Source organism: Urocitellus parryii, chromosome 7 (assembly GCF_045843805.1).
Source record: "Urocitellus parryii isolate mUroPar1 chromosome 7, mUroPar1.hap1, whole genome shotgun sequence".
In the NCBI taxonomy this organism is placed as follows: domain Eukaryota; kingdom Metazoa; phylum Chordata; class Mammalia; order Rodentia; family Sciuridae; genus Urocitellus; species Urocitellus parryii.
In genome coordinates this window covers 77,301,347-77,319,629 of record NC_135537.1, presented here as the reverse complement: position 1 = coordinate 77,319,629, position 18,283 = coordinate 77,301,347, and the positions used below count along the sequence as shown (strand labels likewise).

Here is an 18,283-nt window from a genome sequence, read left to right as displayed (position 1 = left end):
AATCTTTGCTTTAGATTTTGAGCCTAGTAAGGTGCACCGATGATCGAGACCTTGAGGTCTGATCTGCAAAAGGTGCCGAATGCAGATAAACCCACCAAGTCTTGTCCTATTGACAGAACTCCTCTTAAGGTGACTTGATAAGCAGTCAGTTAAAGATGTCTAAATATCTTTTGCTATTACCACTTGAGAATCAACCTGAGTAAAAATGTAAAAGATGGACAAAATGGCAAAGTTTCTCATTTCACAATATTAAACAGTGATCTGCTCATGAAGACCTCAATTTTTATTTCCCTCTACTATTTGCTAAGGATGCAGTGATGCACAAGGCTATTAAACTCTGACACTCTTCTTCTTTACCTTTCAAGAGAGCAATACTTGCCTCACAGTTACTAGAGAATGAAATGGCATCATGTGTTCATTCACCACAAAGTCTGACACAGGCGTGTGGTGTTATTACTCCTGTGCTCTTTGAGCATGAATGGAGGTAGCATCTTGATTTTTTTGGTTTTTAACTTCTACTTTGGTTAGTCATTGGTGCAAAAAAAAAAAAAAAAAAAAAACTAGGCTCAATGGAAAAGATGTAAGTAGAATATAGAAACTTCAGGCAATTTCTAATTCAAAGTGTGGTCTCTGGACCACTGCTCTAGCCAGGAATTGATTGGAGAGCAGAAATTTGGCCCCATGCTAGAACTTATGAATCAGAATCTTCATTTTAAAAAGTACAGTCAGGTTCTGTGAATTCAGAGATTCAGCCAAGCACAGAACAAAAATATTCTAAAAGAAATGCCACATCGGTACCTTGTGGTGAGCCGTTTCTGTGAACTGTGGCCGCCATTACAAGATGGCGCTGGTTTCCCCTGTAGTCTGTGACAAACAACTCCTTATCAGAATGAGTTGGCACGCTGTGACTTGGCACCCTATGAGAAAAGTCCACGTGGCAGCTTCGCATTGGGGCTTGAGGTGCTTTATTAAGGCTGGGAGGGGCATCCGGGGGAGAAGAAGAAAAAGTATCAAGGACCTGAATAAACTGCTGAGAGAAGATTCCCGAGTTGCGTCTTCCTTGCGGGCAAGGGGTCGCGACAGTACCTAAGAGGACTTTTGTTCCTTCTCCTTATAGCCTAGACAACACAATGTAACAATTATTTATATAGCATTTACACTGTATTAGGTATTATAAGTAATTAAGTGATTTAAAGTATATGAGAGGATGTACATAGGTTTTATGCAACTACTACACCACTTCATGCCATTATATACAGTTGACGTAAGCATCCTTGGATTTGGTATCTGCAGGACGTCCTGAAACATATCCCCTCCAGATACCAAGTGATTCATATGCTTATTAAAGATTGACAAGCATGGATGTGAACTTCTCTTTTCTCCTTTTCTTCCTTCCTTCCTTATTTCCTCTCTTCCTTCCTTAAAAATAAATAAATAAATACTTAGTGCCTGTATTTGTTAGATTTTTGTCACTGTGATCAAAATACCTCACAAGAACAATTTCAAGGAGGAGAAATTTATTTTGTGCTGATCATTTCAGAGGTCTCTCTATATGGTCTGTCGACTCCATAGCTCGGGGACAAAAAGGAGGCAGAACATCAAAGTGGAAGGGCACGGTGAAGGGAAAGCTTCTCACCTCATGGTAGCCAGGAAGCAAAGAGAGAGAGATCTAGGGGGCAGGGATAAATAAATACCAAAAGCAAACCCTCAATGACCGAATTCTTCCAACCTCACCCTACCTGCCTTCACTTAACCACATAATACACTCATACTTTCAAGTTATTCATTCATCACATGAATTAATCCACCGATGAGGTTATAGCTCTCATCATCTAATCATTCCACCTCTGAATATTACTGTATTATCTCACGAGATTTTAGGGGATACTTCATATGCAAATCGTAACAGTGCCTCAATATCTCACAAAGAAGGTAGAGCTTTTTGCTGCCTTGCCCTCCTGCATCTGCCCTTGTGACTGCAACCGTTACCACATTTTCAGCTCCTATGGTCTGTGTAAAAGCTAACTCCAGCTTTCGGGGATGGAGCCAGTAATTGGATTCAGATCAACCCGAGGATTTAGACTCCTAGTCACTGTGATAGGGTCATTAGTGTGTATCTGACCACATAAGTGAGTCTAGTCAAGGCCAAAGACTCTCAACTCTTGACATTTTCCTAGCTTTGAGTACCAGGTTTTTCTTAATAAGAACAAATTGGAAAATATAAGGAGGTTGAAGGTGAAGTACTTTTTTTGTGCCGTTATAGAATCTGAGAATGAAACTAACACCAAGGATATAGGACCAAGAAATGGAGAGGAAAACCTGTTCAGGAGGGGTATGACTCTGTATAAATATAGATTATCATTTCCCTGTCTTTGCTGAAACCACTTTGTGTTTCATATCACTTAAAATAGAATGTATGCTTCATGATATACATAAAGGGAGGGAAGAGAAGAGTAGCTAAATGGGAATGCTGGCTCAAAAACTGGCTTTCATGGTAAGAAAAAATTTGAGTGTATCTAAAAGGAAGTGGGTCACAAAGGAGGGGAGAGAAAAAGGCAAAGGAGAAGAGCCCCAAGGAACAGTATATGATAAATCCAGAGCACCGAAGGAAGGATGGTACCCAGAATAATATCAACTTGAAGTTGGTTAAGTATCCCAGGTCTTTTAAAAAGCATAAATGCATTTATTCTTTAAGCTTTTTAAATTCTTTCTTGAAATGTATCATAGCATCTGATTTTCAAAGGCTCACGTTGGACAAAAATGAATCCTTGCTACAACAGTAAACAGAGCTGGAGGAGTCTGAATCCTCAGCAGCTTTCATGCAATTACGTCAAGAACAAATGCACGTGTATGAGAAAGGGGTTTTGGCCACACCAGTGCTTCAAGGTGTAGAAAAACACATTAAGAAGATAACATTTTCATGGTTTCTGTCTCTTAGATACCTAAACTCAATGTTTATAAGAATCCATTTAAAGCCAAAACCTAATGGGCGTATACGACTGGTACCTAGCATAGCTTTTATGCCAGATAAAGATAAACTTTAGATAATAGGACTTATAAACTACAGAAGATGGTTGTTAGGGGTGGGTGGTGGACAGAAAAGGAAATATAAATCCCAGATAAGAATCAGATAGTATCTCTAAGGCATGTAAAACCTTTAAGGTAAAGAAAATCATTTTTAACTCCGATTGCACATTAGAATCTTCCATAAAAGAAACCACCAACGTCAACACCCTCCTCCTGAGAGTCTGATTTACTGTGAGGGTGGGCAGGCAGTGCTATTTTTATGAGCTCCTAAGTGATGTTATCATGCTGCCAATCCAGAAAGCCTCTGGTTCAGGACACTACTGAACACCATTATGACAGAGATAAAAGTTTTGACCATTCTATCACCTCTTCTCTTAAAACATAAAGTAGAAAGAAAATTCAATCAAAAAAATCTTACATTAATTGGCAGCAGTTGTTGTTTACAGAATCACTTCAAAATACATGCAGAACTATAACTGTTATTCTGCTCTCCAGCCATTCAACAGCAGTGTTTGAAGTCAAAAGTGAGCCCCCTATGTGCCACGGATCCCAGCCAATTGCAAGCACCTGGGTGCAAGCAGCAGGGGAGATGAGGGACACTCAATTCCACCCCCTCTGGCCTATTTCTCAGTGTGAGTGACTGGGTCTTTTCATAGGAAATTTTGGAGAGCTCCAAAGGATATCAGAGAACTTTTGATTTTAACATCTACTTCCTGTTAAAGAACAAACTTGAGCATTTTCAAAGTCAGGATTACTCTTCACAGCATACAGATTTTATCTGCAATTGTGCAAGAGGAGAGGGAAACGCCCTTAAACCCTGTTCTTTTCATGTAGTGCCCCCAAAGAAGTCCCAGTAGGATTAAATTCACAGGTCAGTGAAGAACAGAATGGAATGGACTGGAACAGCCACACTCTTCCACCCATCCTGGCATGCAGCCAATCCTATTCCCAGGATGGGATTCTCTCAGGAGTCAACACTAGATAACATTTGATGAGAAAATAGTAATACAATATTGTCTTAAAGTTGTCACAAAGCCAGTTGGAAGACAAAATTAAATAAATCGAGAATGAGACTGAGGATGTAGTTGAGTACTTCCTTTGCATACACAAGATCCTGGGTTCAATCCCCAGTGCCTGCCCCTAAAAGTGAATAAATAATGCAAGAACAGAACTATTACTAAAAAGGTGCTAAAAAAAATAGACTTTTACTGATTCTCAAAAACAAGGTCAAGTTGCCACCTCTGATGACTACATACCTGCCCTCAAGTCCTTCAGCTCCTAGGAAAGGCACAACAGTTATCCAAGGTATCCAGGAGGTTATTTTGAATCTGAAATAGATTTTGATTCTACCCAAACTATTTAAGTAACAAAAATTTCTTATTTGATATAATTCTACCCAAAGTTAACCCATTTTATTCCCTCTAGTTTGAGTACGTTTATAGTATATTTAAAGACAGAAGTTCCAACAAAATGACACATTTCTTTAATATAATTCCATCAGAATTCAGAGGGCATTTTTAAAGTGGGAATATGATTAGCAATAAGCTAATTCTAAAATATATATGAGGTCGTAAAAAAATGTTAAAGAAACTAACATTAAAGACATTTTATTATCTGATCTGAAGACATACTATAAATCAGTATAAGTAGGTTTGGCAATCAAAGTCAGGAATAAGAGTAATGTGTACAATTGCTCTGGTAAATTGTGAGGTAGTTATTTGTCCTTTATTATGTGTAATAGTATTCCACCAATTTTAAGTAGGCAAATAAATTAGTTGTGATAAATGTAGTCATTATGTGACAAATGTATACAATCATGATGTAAAACATTTTCATGACCCATAGAGTGCTTTCATGACCCTCAGAGTCAATCCTATCCTCCCAGCACCTGCCCCAGGATACTAGTGATCAGCCTTCTGGGGTTATAATTTTACCTTTCCCACAATTTCATATAAATGTAATAAGACCATATGGAAACTGACTTATCTGGATCTTTTTGTTAAATTTAGTGCATTTGAAATGTATCCACGTTGTAGTGTGTGTCAGTAATCTGTCCCTATTTGTTGTTGAGTAGTATTATATTTATTTGGATGTTCTAAAATTACTTATCCATTAATCAGTTAATGGAGATCATTGAGCTGTTCCCAGCTTGGGCTATTATGAATAAAGGTGTTATAATTAGTTGAGGAGCAGTCTTTCTGAGGAAATATGTTTTTGTTTCTTTGGAGGTAAGTATTTACAAGTAGAATAGCTATGTCTTCTTCTTCATGTTTAACTTTTGAAGAAATAGCCAAAGAATTTTCAAGCTCACTGTGTACCATTTTGAATTACTACCAGGAAATGCATGAGATAGTTCCAATTGCTCCACAGCTTCCCCAACATTTGACAGGTTCAGTCTGCTTATGCCATACTAAGAGATGCACAATCAGTGTTTTATGGTGGTTGTGACTTGCATTTCTCTAACCACTAACAGAAGTGAGCATCTTTCCTTGTGTTCATTGACAATCATATTTATTCTTTGACAAAATGTCTTGTTCAAACATTTTGCACATTTTCAAATTAACTTATTTTTCTTATTGTTGAATTGTGGATGTCCCTTTTTGTTTGTTTGTGGTTCTGGGGATCAAACCCAGGTCCTTGTGCAAGCACACTTCCAACTGAGCTATATCCCCAGCCTCTAGAAGCCCTTTTTATATACTAGACTGAAGTCCATCAGCAGATTCAAGTTGTTGTTGTTGTTGTTTTGCCCAGCCTGTAGCTGGTCTTATTTTCTTGGTAGTATATTTTAAACACCTGTTTTTTTTCTCCACTTATCAATTTCTTTTAACAATATTTTCTTTTTAGGTTTCATGCTTTTTGTGTCTTATCCAAGCTATCTTTGCTTGACATAAGGTCACAAGCACATTTTCTTACCTTGTCTTCTAGAAGTACCACACTGTCAGCTCTTCTATTTAGGTGTAAGATCTATTTTGAGTTAATTTTTGTATAAAATGTGAAATACAAATCAGATTCTTTTTAAAAAAATTTTTGCATATGTATATTCAACTATTAGAGCAGTATTATTTGCTAAGAGTATCCATTACCCATTGAATGTTCCTGATACATTTGTCAAAGTAGCACTTCAATGTCTATGTATAAGTCTATTTCTGAGCACTATATTTAGTTCCATGGATCTATGTATCTATCCTTATGGAAATACCACAGTCTTGATTTTTTTTTTTTTTTAGATTCGAAGTATCTTGAAATTAGAGAGTGAAATGTCTCCATCCTTCATTTTCTTTTCAAAAAATGTTTGCATTCATATGTGTTAACTTGTTGATTTCTAACCATTCCTCACTCATATCCCCCCAAACCCTCTGAGATTCTGGTGGGAATTACATGGAAGCTATGGATCAATTTGGAAAGAATATGCAATAAAACAAGATTGTGTTTTTTCATTTATTAGATTGTCTTTGATTTGATAATTCTCAGTGTTCAAAGAGATAGAGACAGGATGCAATGAGAGAAAGCTCTATGATTTTGAAAACCCTACGAACCAAAATACAAATTTTTGTATTGGGAAATTAGATGCTGCTATAACAAATATCTAAAATTGTTGATGTGGCCTTGCTATTGGATAATGGATAGAATAGGGAAAATTTTATGAAGCATGATAGGAAAATATAGACTGCCTTCAGTGTACTTTTAGAAGAAATATGAATGTTAAAAGACTACTAGTGAAGGCTCTGAAAGAAGTAAGGAACATGGTAGAAAAGCTTCTATTGTTTTGGGGAATTTATATCATTATAAACAGAATGCGATTGAAATATGGAGTAACTTCTGGAGAAGGAAACTGGAATATATTATTAGAAACTGGAAGAAAGGTCATCTTTGCTATAGATTGACATAAAGCTGAACTGAATTGTGTTTTCCAGTTCTGTGGTAAGCAGAACTTGTAAACAACAATCTCAGATATTTGGCTGAGAATATTTCCAAGTAATGTGTTGAACGGGTGGCCTGGTTTCTTCTTGTGCTTACAGCCAAATGTGGGCGGAAAGAGGCAAATTGAGGAAGGTGCTGTTAAGCTAAAAAGAATCTACATCTGACTTGAAAAATCCTCACCTCATTCATATTCCAAAAGATGACAATAACAAGAGATGCACTGGCCAGGAAAGTTGCTCTGAAGAGAAGACCAATGGCATCATTCTTCTGAAGAGCTTAAGGATGTACCCATGATTCACTTAACCATCTCAGTAGAAACTAGAAATTTTCCATAAAGGGGCTATGGAATGCCTTCTTGTCTTGTGGAACATTTTCTCTAATGATGTGAGTCCTCATCATAGGCAGTGGAGACCCACAAGGCTTATGAAGATGTTATTTTTGCAATACACTATGACAGTTTGAGCTGAAAGGAGTAGAGACACAACAAAGTGAGAATAATTTTAAAAAATAAAATTCTTTATTGGACTTCCAAAATTCTACAGGCAACCAAACAAAGCTACTTCACTGAAAGCATTTTCTCTTCAAGAAAGGAAGACTGACTGTGAGGGCAGAGTACTGGGCACAGAGGGTAGAGTAACAAGCTTGCATCGTAAGCTGTGAAACCTACTGTAATTTTCCCCATGAAGTCTTGAATTTGCTTGGAATGGATGGTTCTTTATTCCTTCATTTTCTCCCATTTAGAATGAAAATATCTATAACTGTTATTTTTGATAGCAGGTAACCTGTTTTCTAGTTTCATGGACCCACAGATAGACAGGAATTCTTCCCCAGGATGAATCATACCCAGAGTTTTTTCTCCATCTGAATATCTTCCACTTATTTTCCTTTTCTTAATACGGTAATTGAGAATCTCTAGTAAAATGTTAGTGGAAGTCGTATGAGCAGACACACTTTCTTTGCTCGTCAGCCTTTCAACGTTGTGTGTGAAGACAGCCATGAACCTTTCCTAGATAACTATTATCGGGCTGAGAAAGCACCTATATATTCTTACTTTGCAGAAAGTTTTTATCATGAATGAATAAGAAACTTTGCCAAATGCTTTTTCTGTAAATATGGAGATGCTCAAATGATCTTTTGTTTTTAATCTGTAAATACAATGGATTATATTTTGTTTTTTAAAAAATACATTCATTGTCCCTTTCATACATTACTGACCTCAATTTTCTAATATTTGATTAAGGAATTTTGCATTAAATTTACTAGGGATATAAGCCTGTTGTTTTCTTTTCTCATAAAGCTTGTGCCTGACTTTGGTGCCATAAAATAAGTTCCAACTTGCAAAATGAGTTGGAAAGAGTCCCTTTGTTATTTTCTGAAAGAATTTATACAGAATTAAATTTATTTGTTCCTTCAAGGTCTTCTATAATTCATTAGTGAATACATCTGGGCCTAGAGTTTTGTTTTGTTTTTAACTGGAACTGTTTTACCTTTTATCTTTTTGTTCTTGAATGAACTTTACATAAGTTGTACCTTTCATAATTCTTTTCATGTCATTGTTACCAAATGTATTGTCATGACAATGTTCATGATATTTCCTTTATGTCTATTTACTCTCTGTAATATCTATAGTGATGTGCTCCTCCACTCATTCTTGACTCGGATCATTTGTGTTTTCTCCTTTTTGTTCTAATAGTTTGGCATAAGCTTTATCAATGTTACTGCTCTACTCAGGGTCCAATGTTGCATTCTAGACATTTCTTTGTTGGTGTCTTCTGGATCTTTGATTTCAATTCCCATCTCTATTATTTCCTTTCTTCTGCTCACTTTGAATACAAGGTTTCTGTTTTCTTTCTTTCTTTGTTTGTTTCTTTCTTTCTTTCTGTACTGGGAATTGAAGCCAGGGGTGCTTAACCACTGAACCACATCCCCAGCCCTTTTTAAAAATATTTTATGAGAGACAAAGTCTGGCTGAGTAGCTAAGTATGTGGCTAAGTTGCTGAGACTGGTTTATGATCTCACGATCCTCCTGCTTCAGCCTCCAGAACCACTGGGATTACAAGTGTGGACCATCATACCCAGCTAGATTTTTAAAGTAGAAGCTTGCATCAGTAATTTGAGATTATTATTCTTTTCAAATTTAAATATTTAATTTTATAAATTTTATCTAACTACTACCTCAAATACATCACCCAAAATTTCAATATATTGTGCTTTCATTTTTAACCAGTTTAAAACATTTTTTCCTATGATTTCTTTGACACATCAATTACTTATTAGGTCTAAATATTTGGGAATTTTCATGATAATTTTCTATTTTTGTTTCCTATCCTATATTTTGATTTTAAAATGCATGTTATTTCAGTCCTTTTAAATTTATTGAGATTTCTTTCATTGCCCAGAATATGGTCTGTCTTGATGAATGGTCCTTTTTCACTTGAAAAAAAAATTCTGTATTCTTCTGGTGTTAGGTTAGCAAGATAAGTATGATTAGAGAGAATTACACCTTAGCAAAAGGTGTTTACATCTGGCAAAATTCATTATATATTCACAAGTATATTCATTTCATTACATACTTCTAAAAGGGGACAATTCTATTTTCTTACATAAAAATCCATGGTTATAATTCTCACAGAGATAATTTCCCCTCCCTACACCACCTATTACCCTTATGTAATTAGTACACAAGCAAGTTTTTCTTAGAAATAACTAAGCCTAATAGATGCATAAAATCACTTTTTGTTTTAGTCTATGACTTTATTAACATATTAAAAGAAATTATGTTCATATAGCCAAACACACAGAAAATAATCTCATGCAGCACAGAGACAATATTTATCCATGAAAAAGAATGTAGCTTGTCAAATTTTCAATTGACAAAAAGATCAAAAAAAGGAATTAAATTTACGAATCTTTCTTTAATATCCCTTCCTCACTTCCTGCCCTCACGTTTTAGGATCAAAGGCTGTCTCCTGAAGACTACAGGAAAATCGAGGAGTGTATTTTTCATGCTGACTGTGAATGATCTTGTCAGTAGCACAATTGGCCTTGCTACTCCCTACAACTGTCAAGTCTGCCGCACACATCTAATATGTATCCCTGCCTTCCTTAAAAAGCAATCTAAGCCTAAAATGATTAGGTAAAATATAATCCTTAAAATAAAGGCAATGTGAATAGATCTTAAAGAATAAAAATCTCAGTCATCTCAAGTTTCACTGTAGTTTTGTGGAGATAAACTAAAGTAAAATTGCATTGTGGAGCTATGATTAGAATTATGAAAAATTTCAAGGATTATATATCCCTTTTGAATAGGAATTCACAAGAGCGTGGAATTGTGCTTAAAAACAGAAAGCAGAAATGCTTTACACATGAGCATTACTTGACATTAGTAAGACCATTGCTATCAAAATATAAAGCATTTATTAATGAGAATTCTGTGCTCTTTAAATGGGAATAAGAACTTTTCATATGCTAATTTTATAAATCACTCATGCATATATATTTGATGAAAATAAAATATAACACTTTTAACATTGATAAGGATTTTGTTCATTATCCTTGTTGTTAAAGAATTTACATTTAGTGATCCAAGAGGGCAGGCTAGAGGGAGGCTGTGTTCTGTGTCACTCTGTGGCCTGGGATTCAAGTAGTGGGAATATTATTTCTCTTCGAGTTATTAGAGGACCCTCGACAGCTGCTCCCCTGCAGGAATCCGAGCTGCCATGTCCACACAGGACCCCAGTCACCATGCTGAGCAGGACCCCTAACATTAGTGTCCACACAGGAACCCCGGCCACCACTCCTGTGTGGACACCCATCTATCAGTGTGGGACTCTCCCGGGGGTCTCCATCTTGGTACAATGCAACCACTGCTATAGTTGCCTGCACCTGGGGTCACTGAAGAGGGTCTGGAGACTGCTGACAGCCACAATACTGCATACCACAGAGCTGCATCTCTGAACACACTGCCCAATGCCACTACCCAGCCCGACCCAACACCCCATCTCCATTATGGGATACCTTTGTGGCTAACTTGGGTTTTCCCTGCTACCACAATTACCATTTTTAGTTGGGGCAACTCCCAACTTGGGACATCAGCTGGGACCTAGAAGCAATATCAAGGTACTTATAGTCCCCCCAATTCCCCCCTCCCCTGCAGCCATTAACCCAGTATAGTGCTTGCAACTACATGGCCAGTCCTTAGCTTGCAAAACCTTGTCCTGATCTGCCTGATACAAAACAGCCCTCTGCAATAGGTGTACAGGTCCCAGGGCACAGCGGCAAGACCACTGGAGAGAGAGATTCCTACTAGGAAGTAGAAAGGGTGGGGGTAAGTGAGTTTAGAGACTAAATTAGAGACCGGGAATTATGAACTCTACAGGCTCCCACATCACACGAACAGGCCCCTCAAAGGAGCTCCTTGGGATGCAGTCTCCCAACAGGACAGCAAGTGTTGTGCCCCTCCTCCAGAAGTGCTGCACCCAAGACCAACCCTCCCACCCTAATAACCTTCACCATCCCGAGGGTGGAGATACCAGCAAACAACAGACAACCCCACCTATTGGATGAGAAGAGAAGCAGGAAAGATACTGAACTCCAATAGAAATAATCCTTTAATTTTCCTTTGGGATTTTTGTTTCTTTTCTCTTTTTTTCTTTTTTCTTTTCTCTCTCTCTCTTCTGCCACCCTCACATCCCCTACATTTGTGAAACCAAGTACTTTTCAGGGATTAGGCTACTGAGAACTAGGATGTGTGAATAGTATATTACAGTTGTGTTGTATATTCTTTTATCTCCTATTTTTATATTTTTTTTATTTTCTTAATTGTTATGTTTGGGGTTTTTTTGTTGTTGTTCTCTATTTTCTTCCCATTTACTTGTCTCTCCAAATCACATTCTCTCTTTTTACCTACTATTAGCCAACTTCTTTAGATTCCTCTTTCATGCTTTCTAAGATCTAGTAACTCTATATCCTCATCTCCTACCTTCTTACCTTCTCATCCTACATCCCCCCCCAAGTTCTCTCTTTGTCCACCATCAGAAACTGTAAACCCTTTTGTAAACCTGCTGTTCATTTTGTACATAATAATTGACTCAACATTTCTGTATATTGTCACAAAACCATAAATATCTTAATAGCTGCTATTTGATTTAAGGTTGTATATGTTTTGTATTGGGGGAGATCAATATTAACAGATCCTAAAGTTAGAAGATCCTGGAATAACATATACCAAGCTCTGAAAGAAAATGGATGCCAACCAAGAATCATATCAAGAAAAATTAAGCTTTAGATTTGATGATGAAATAAAAACCTTTTGTGATAAAGAAAAATCAAAACAATTTACAACTAGAAAGCCTGCACTATGGAAAATCCTTGGCAAAATATTCCATGAGGAGAAAATGAAAAACAACACTGAAAATAAGCAAAGGGAGGTATTGCACTAAAGGAAAACCAATCAAAGGAGAAACCAAGTCAAGTAAAATATCAAAAATAAACAAAAATGACTGGGAATACAAATCATGTCTCAATAATAACCCTGAATGTTAATGGCTTAAACTCATAATCAAAATACATAAACAGGCAGATGGGATTTTTTAAAAATACCAAACAATATGATGTCTTCAAGAGATTCATCTCATAGGAAAAGACATCCACAGACTGAAGGTGAAAGGTTGGGAAAATCATACCACTCACATGGACTGCAGAAACAAGCAGGTTTCTCCATCCTCATATCATATAAAGTAGACTTCACGCCAAAGTAAATCAAAAGGGATAAAGAAGGATGTTTTATTCTGCTTAAGGGAACCACACATCAACAAGACATATAATTTTAAATATATATGCCCCAAACAATGGAGCATCTACATTCATCAAACAAGCTCTTCTCAAGTTCAAGAGTCAAATAGAACACAACACAATAATATTGGGTAACTTTAGCACACCTCTTTCACCACTGGATAGATCTTCCAAAAAAAAGTTAAACAAAGAAACTATAGAACTCAATAATACAATCAATAACTTGGATTAAATAGGCATATATAGAATATTTTATCCATCAGTGAGTGGATACACTTTCTTTCCAATAGTAAATGGTTCCTTCTCTAAAATAGACCATATATTATGCCACAAAGCAACTCTTAGCAAATACAAAAAATTGGAGATACTACCTAGCATTTTATCAGATCATAATGGAATGAAACTTGAAATCAATGATAAAATAAAAAATAAAAACTACTCCAACACCTGGAGACTAAATAATAAGCTATTGAATGAACAATGGATTGCAGAAGACATCAAAGAGGAGATTAAAAAATTCTTAGAGGTAAATGAGAACACTGATGCTACATACTGAAATTTCTGGAACACTAGGAAGGCAGTATTAAGAGGAAATTTCATTGAGTAGTTTATTCCTTAAAAGAAGAAAAGGTCAACAAATAAATGACCTAACATTACATCTCAAAACCCTAGAAAAAGAATAACAAACCAACATCAAAAGTAGTAGAAGACAGGAAATAATTAAAATCAGAGCTGACCATCAATGAAATTGAAACAAAAGAAAACTGAAAAATTAACAAAACAAAAAGTTGGTTCTTTGAAAAAATAAATGAAATTTGACAGACTTTAAGTTATGTTAACAAAGAGGAGACAGAAAACTCAAATTACTAACGTACATGATGAAAAAGGTAATATCACAAAAGATACTGCAGAAATACAGAGGATAATTAGAAATTATTTTGAAAACTTATACTCCAATAAAATAGAAGATATTGAAGGCATCAACAAATTTCTTTAGTCCTGTGATTTGCCCAAACTGAGTCAGGATGATATATAACATTTAAACAGACCAATATGAAGTGATGATATAGAAGATGCAATCAGAAGCCTACCAACCAAGAAAAGCTCAGGAACAGATAAATACACAGCTGCGTTCTACAAGACCTTTAAAGAAGAGCTAATACTCTTCAATTTAATTCAGGGAATAGAAAAAGAGGGAGCACTTCCAAACTCATTCTATGAGGCCAATATCACCCTGGATTTTAAAACCAGGCAAAGACACAAAGAATATTTCAGATCAATATCTCTAATGAACATAGATGCAAAAATTCTCAATAAAATTCTGGCAAATCAAATACAGAAACATATCAAAAAGATAGTGAACCACAATCAAGGATGGTTCATTCCAGGGATGAAGGTTGGTTCAACTTATGGAAATCAATAAATGTAATTCATCACATCAATAGACTTAAAGATAAGAATCATATGATCATCTCAATAAATGCAGAAAAAGCATTAAAAAATACAGCATCCCTTCATGTTCAAAACACTAGAAAAACTAAGGATAATAGGAACGTATCTCAACATTGTAAAAGCTATCTATGCCCAAGGCCAACATCATTCTAAATGGAGAAAAATTGAAAGCATTCCTTCTAAAACCTGAACAAGACAGAGATGCCCTCTTTCACAACTTCTTTTTAACATAGTATATGAAACTCTAGCCAGAGCAATTAAATAGATGAAAGAAATTAAAGAAATATAGATAGGAAAATAAAGACTCAAACTATCACTATTTGCCAATGTCATGATTCTATACTTAGAGGATCTGAAAAATTTCACCAGAAAACTTCTAGAACTAATAAATGAATTCATCAAAGTAGCAGGATACAAAAATCAACACCCATAAATCAAAGGAATTTCTATACATCAATGACAAATCCTCTGAAAGAGAAACTAGGAAAACTATCCCATTTACAATAGCATCAAAAAATTAAAATAAAATACTTGGGAATCAATTTAACAAAAGAGGTGAAATATCTTTTTAATGAAAACTACAAAATGCTAAAAAAAAAGAAATTGAAGAAGACCCTAGAAGATGGAAAGATACCCCTTGTTCTTAGATAGGCAGAATTAATATTGTCAAAATGACCATATTACCAAAAGCACTATTCAGATTTAATGAAATTTCAATCAAAATCCCAATGACATTCCTCATAGAAATTGAAAAAGCAATCACAAAATTTATCTTGAAAAATAAGAGACCCAGAATAGTCAAAGCAATCCTTAGAAAGAATAGTGAAGCAGGTGACATCACTATACCAGACCTTAAATTATACTACAGAGCAATAGTAACAAAAATGGCATGGTATTGGCACCAAAATAGACTGTAGACCAATGGTACAGAATAGAGGACACAGAGACAAACCCACACAAATACAGTTATCTCATACTAGACAAAGGTGCCAAAAACAAATACTGGAGAAAGATAGCCTCTTCAACAAATAGTGCTAGGAAAACTGGAAATCAATATGCAACAAAATGAAATTAAGCCCCTATCTCTCACCATGCACAAAACTCAACTTTGAGTGGATCAAGGACCTAGGAATTAAACCAGAGACCATGCACATAATATAAGAAATAGTAGGCCCAAATCTTCATCATATCAGATTAGTCCTCAACTTCCTTAACAAGACTCCTATAGTGCAAGAAATAAAATCAAGAATCAATAAATGGGATGGGATCAAACTAAAAAGCTTCTTCTCAGCAAAAGAAACAATCAGTGAGGTGAAGAGAGAGCCTACAGAATGGGAGCAAATTTTTACCACTCACACATCAGATAGAGCACTAATCTCTAGAATATATAAAGAACTCAAAATGCTTAACACTAAGAAAACAAATATCCCAATCAATAAATGGGCTTAGGAACTGAGCAGACCCCTCTCAGAAGATGATATACAATTGATCAACAAATACATGAAAAAAAATGTTGAGCATCTCTAGCAATTAGAGAAATGCAAGTCAAAACTACTCTATAATTTCATCTCACTCCAGTCAGAATGGTAGTTATTAAGAATATAGGCAACAATAAGAGTTGGCGAGTATGTGGGGAGAAAGGCACACTCATACATTGTTGGTGGGACAGCAAATTAGTGCAACCAATATGGAAAGCAGTATGGAGGTTCCTCAGAAAACTTGGAATAGAACCACCATTTGATCCAGCTATCCCAATCCTAGGTTTATACCCAAAGGACTTAAAAACAGAATAGTACAGGGACACAGCCACATCGATGTTTATCACAGCACAATTCACAATAACTAAATTGTGAAACCAACCTAGATGCCATTCAATAGATGAATGGATAAAGAAACTATTATAAACACACACACACACACACACACACACAATGGAAATATTATTCAGCATTAAAAGAGAATAAAATTCTGGCATTTGTAGGTAAATGGATGGAGTTGGAGAATATTATGCCAAGTGAAGTAAGCCAATCCAAAAAAAAAAAAACCCAAAGGTCAAATAATTTCTCTGATAAGTGGATTCTGATCCATAATGTGCATGGGTGAGGGGACATGGGAGGAATGGGGGAACTTTAGATAGGGAAAAGGGGAAGAAGTAAAAGGGAGGGCCATTGAGGGTAGGAAATAGGGTGGAATAAAGTGATCATCAGTACCCTAGGTACATGTGTGAAGACAGGAATAGTGTGACTCTACTTTGTGTACAACCAGAGAAATAAAAAATTGTATTCCATATGTGTACTATGAATTGAAATATATTCTGCTATCATGTATAACAAATTAGAACAAATAAATAAATTTTTTTATAAAAAGAATTTACATTTGCTTTGCGTGAGGATTCTGCAACACAGCAAAAAATTACTTAAAACATTACACAATTTTTAAGGAAAAGATGAAGAAATACCCTTTATTATGGGGATATCTTGCTAATCATGTAAAATAAAATTAATTAATAAAAGAAAGTAAAAGCAATGATAATTTTTAAAAATATATATTTCAATGGTTGATCATATTTTAATACTGCAGTCTAACACTTTGGCTTTCAAAGAAAAAGAAATCCAAATGTCACTAAACATGTTTATTAGAGAAATGATTGCAAATAAGGTTTTGAAATTAAGGAACCACAATGAAAATGAAAACAAAATTGGGAGTCAAACACTTCTGATACAAACGAATTCACTAACAACTAAAAACTAGGACACATTCTACATACCTGAGTTTAAAAAATATCCACCACTTGTCATCAGTGGGGGGGAATCTCTTCAAATGTCTAATTAGAATCTGTATTGCATACACGTACAACTGAGAGAAATCTCTGAATAAAACATCAAGTTGCAGTTCAATAGCACTGTGAGTAGATAATATAACTTTTTTATATTGATGAATTCATATTTCACATTAAAATTCTGACAGGTGAATCTGAGGTTTATATGAGGCATCAAATGCTGAAAACTGCCCTAAGGTAGAAGTCAAGTCTGAGTTGTAATCATGTCACAGACTTTTAATTTGGGGCAAGTCATTTAATTAACATTGGATTTGATTATATCATCCGTAAAATGAGAATTTGTATCTCATGTTCTTGGCATTCCTACATCAGTTAAAATTTGGAACTTATTTCATAAATTAAGTAAAAGGACAACTATAACTTTTGCAAAATGACTATTTTGTGGCAAGTCATAAACTTGTCTGTTTGCATGCTAAGCTTAATCAAATCACAGCAGAAATATCTGCATTTCAGAGATTTAGAAACAGAGGCCTAGGGAAAGTAACTTTCCCAAAGTCCTGCAACAAAGAAGTTGAGATCCTAACTGAGTTGTCTATCTTCCTGCCTTCAGGCCAACTCAATCATATGTTCTGATTTTTATCCAAGTGATGACTGAATATTCAGGCATTCAAACTTGATGACAAAGCTTGAAATAATTGTTCAACTGTCACACGATTGCATTTTAAAATGTTTTCTAGTTGAACCATAACCACCAGTGATTCAATTAGAACATTTCTATTACTTACAGCTGTTCCAAGGATACGAGTCCTTTAAACGTTTGCTTATCTAGTTCATGAATTTCATTCTTGTACAGGTACCTGAAAAATACAAATATAAAATCACTTTAAACTGAAAAATTTGTGTATACATCATATGGGTTGGATCAACAGTTTTAAAGTAAAGTCATTGGATCTAAGGATTGTGCGTGTGTGTGGGGGGGGGCGGGGGTGTTCACTGATTCCCTAAAGAAAATATGGAAAACTGTGGTTTCATTTAAATATCTTAATTTGGTAAGAAAATGCCAAGGCTCTCATCGAATTCTCAAAGGTCTCCTTGGTCCAAAATATTAAGAAATGTAAAGTGACCGTGAAGAAATTCTGACTAATGAGATCATATGTTACTGAGTAGCAACTTTTCTATGAAAAAAGTTTGACTATAAACAATTTTAAAAATCGACTCTGTGAAACTGAATATATTCACTTGAGAGTTATATTTTTTTGCAAAGCTGGCAAATATCACCATATGAATCATCTTAATGGGATAAAAAAAATC

General features: G+C 35.4%; 1 protein-coding gene across 1 annotated transcript in view; it reads right to left on the bottom strand.

Annotated features, from left to right (window-relative positions):
* Positions 1-18,283, bottom strand: part of Pxdnl (peroxidasin like) — a 454,066-nt gene that overhangs the window by 190,946 nt on the left and 244,837 nt on the right. Inside the window, exon 4 of the mRNA XM_026394395.2 lies at positions 17,758-17,829. Within this exon, the coding sequence (XP_026250180.2) occupies positions 17,758-17,829 (72 nt within the window). The remainder of the gene's footprint in view (positions 1-17,757; positions 17,830-18,283) is intronic.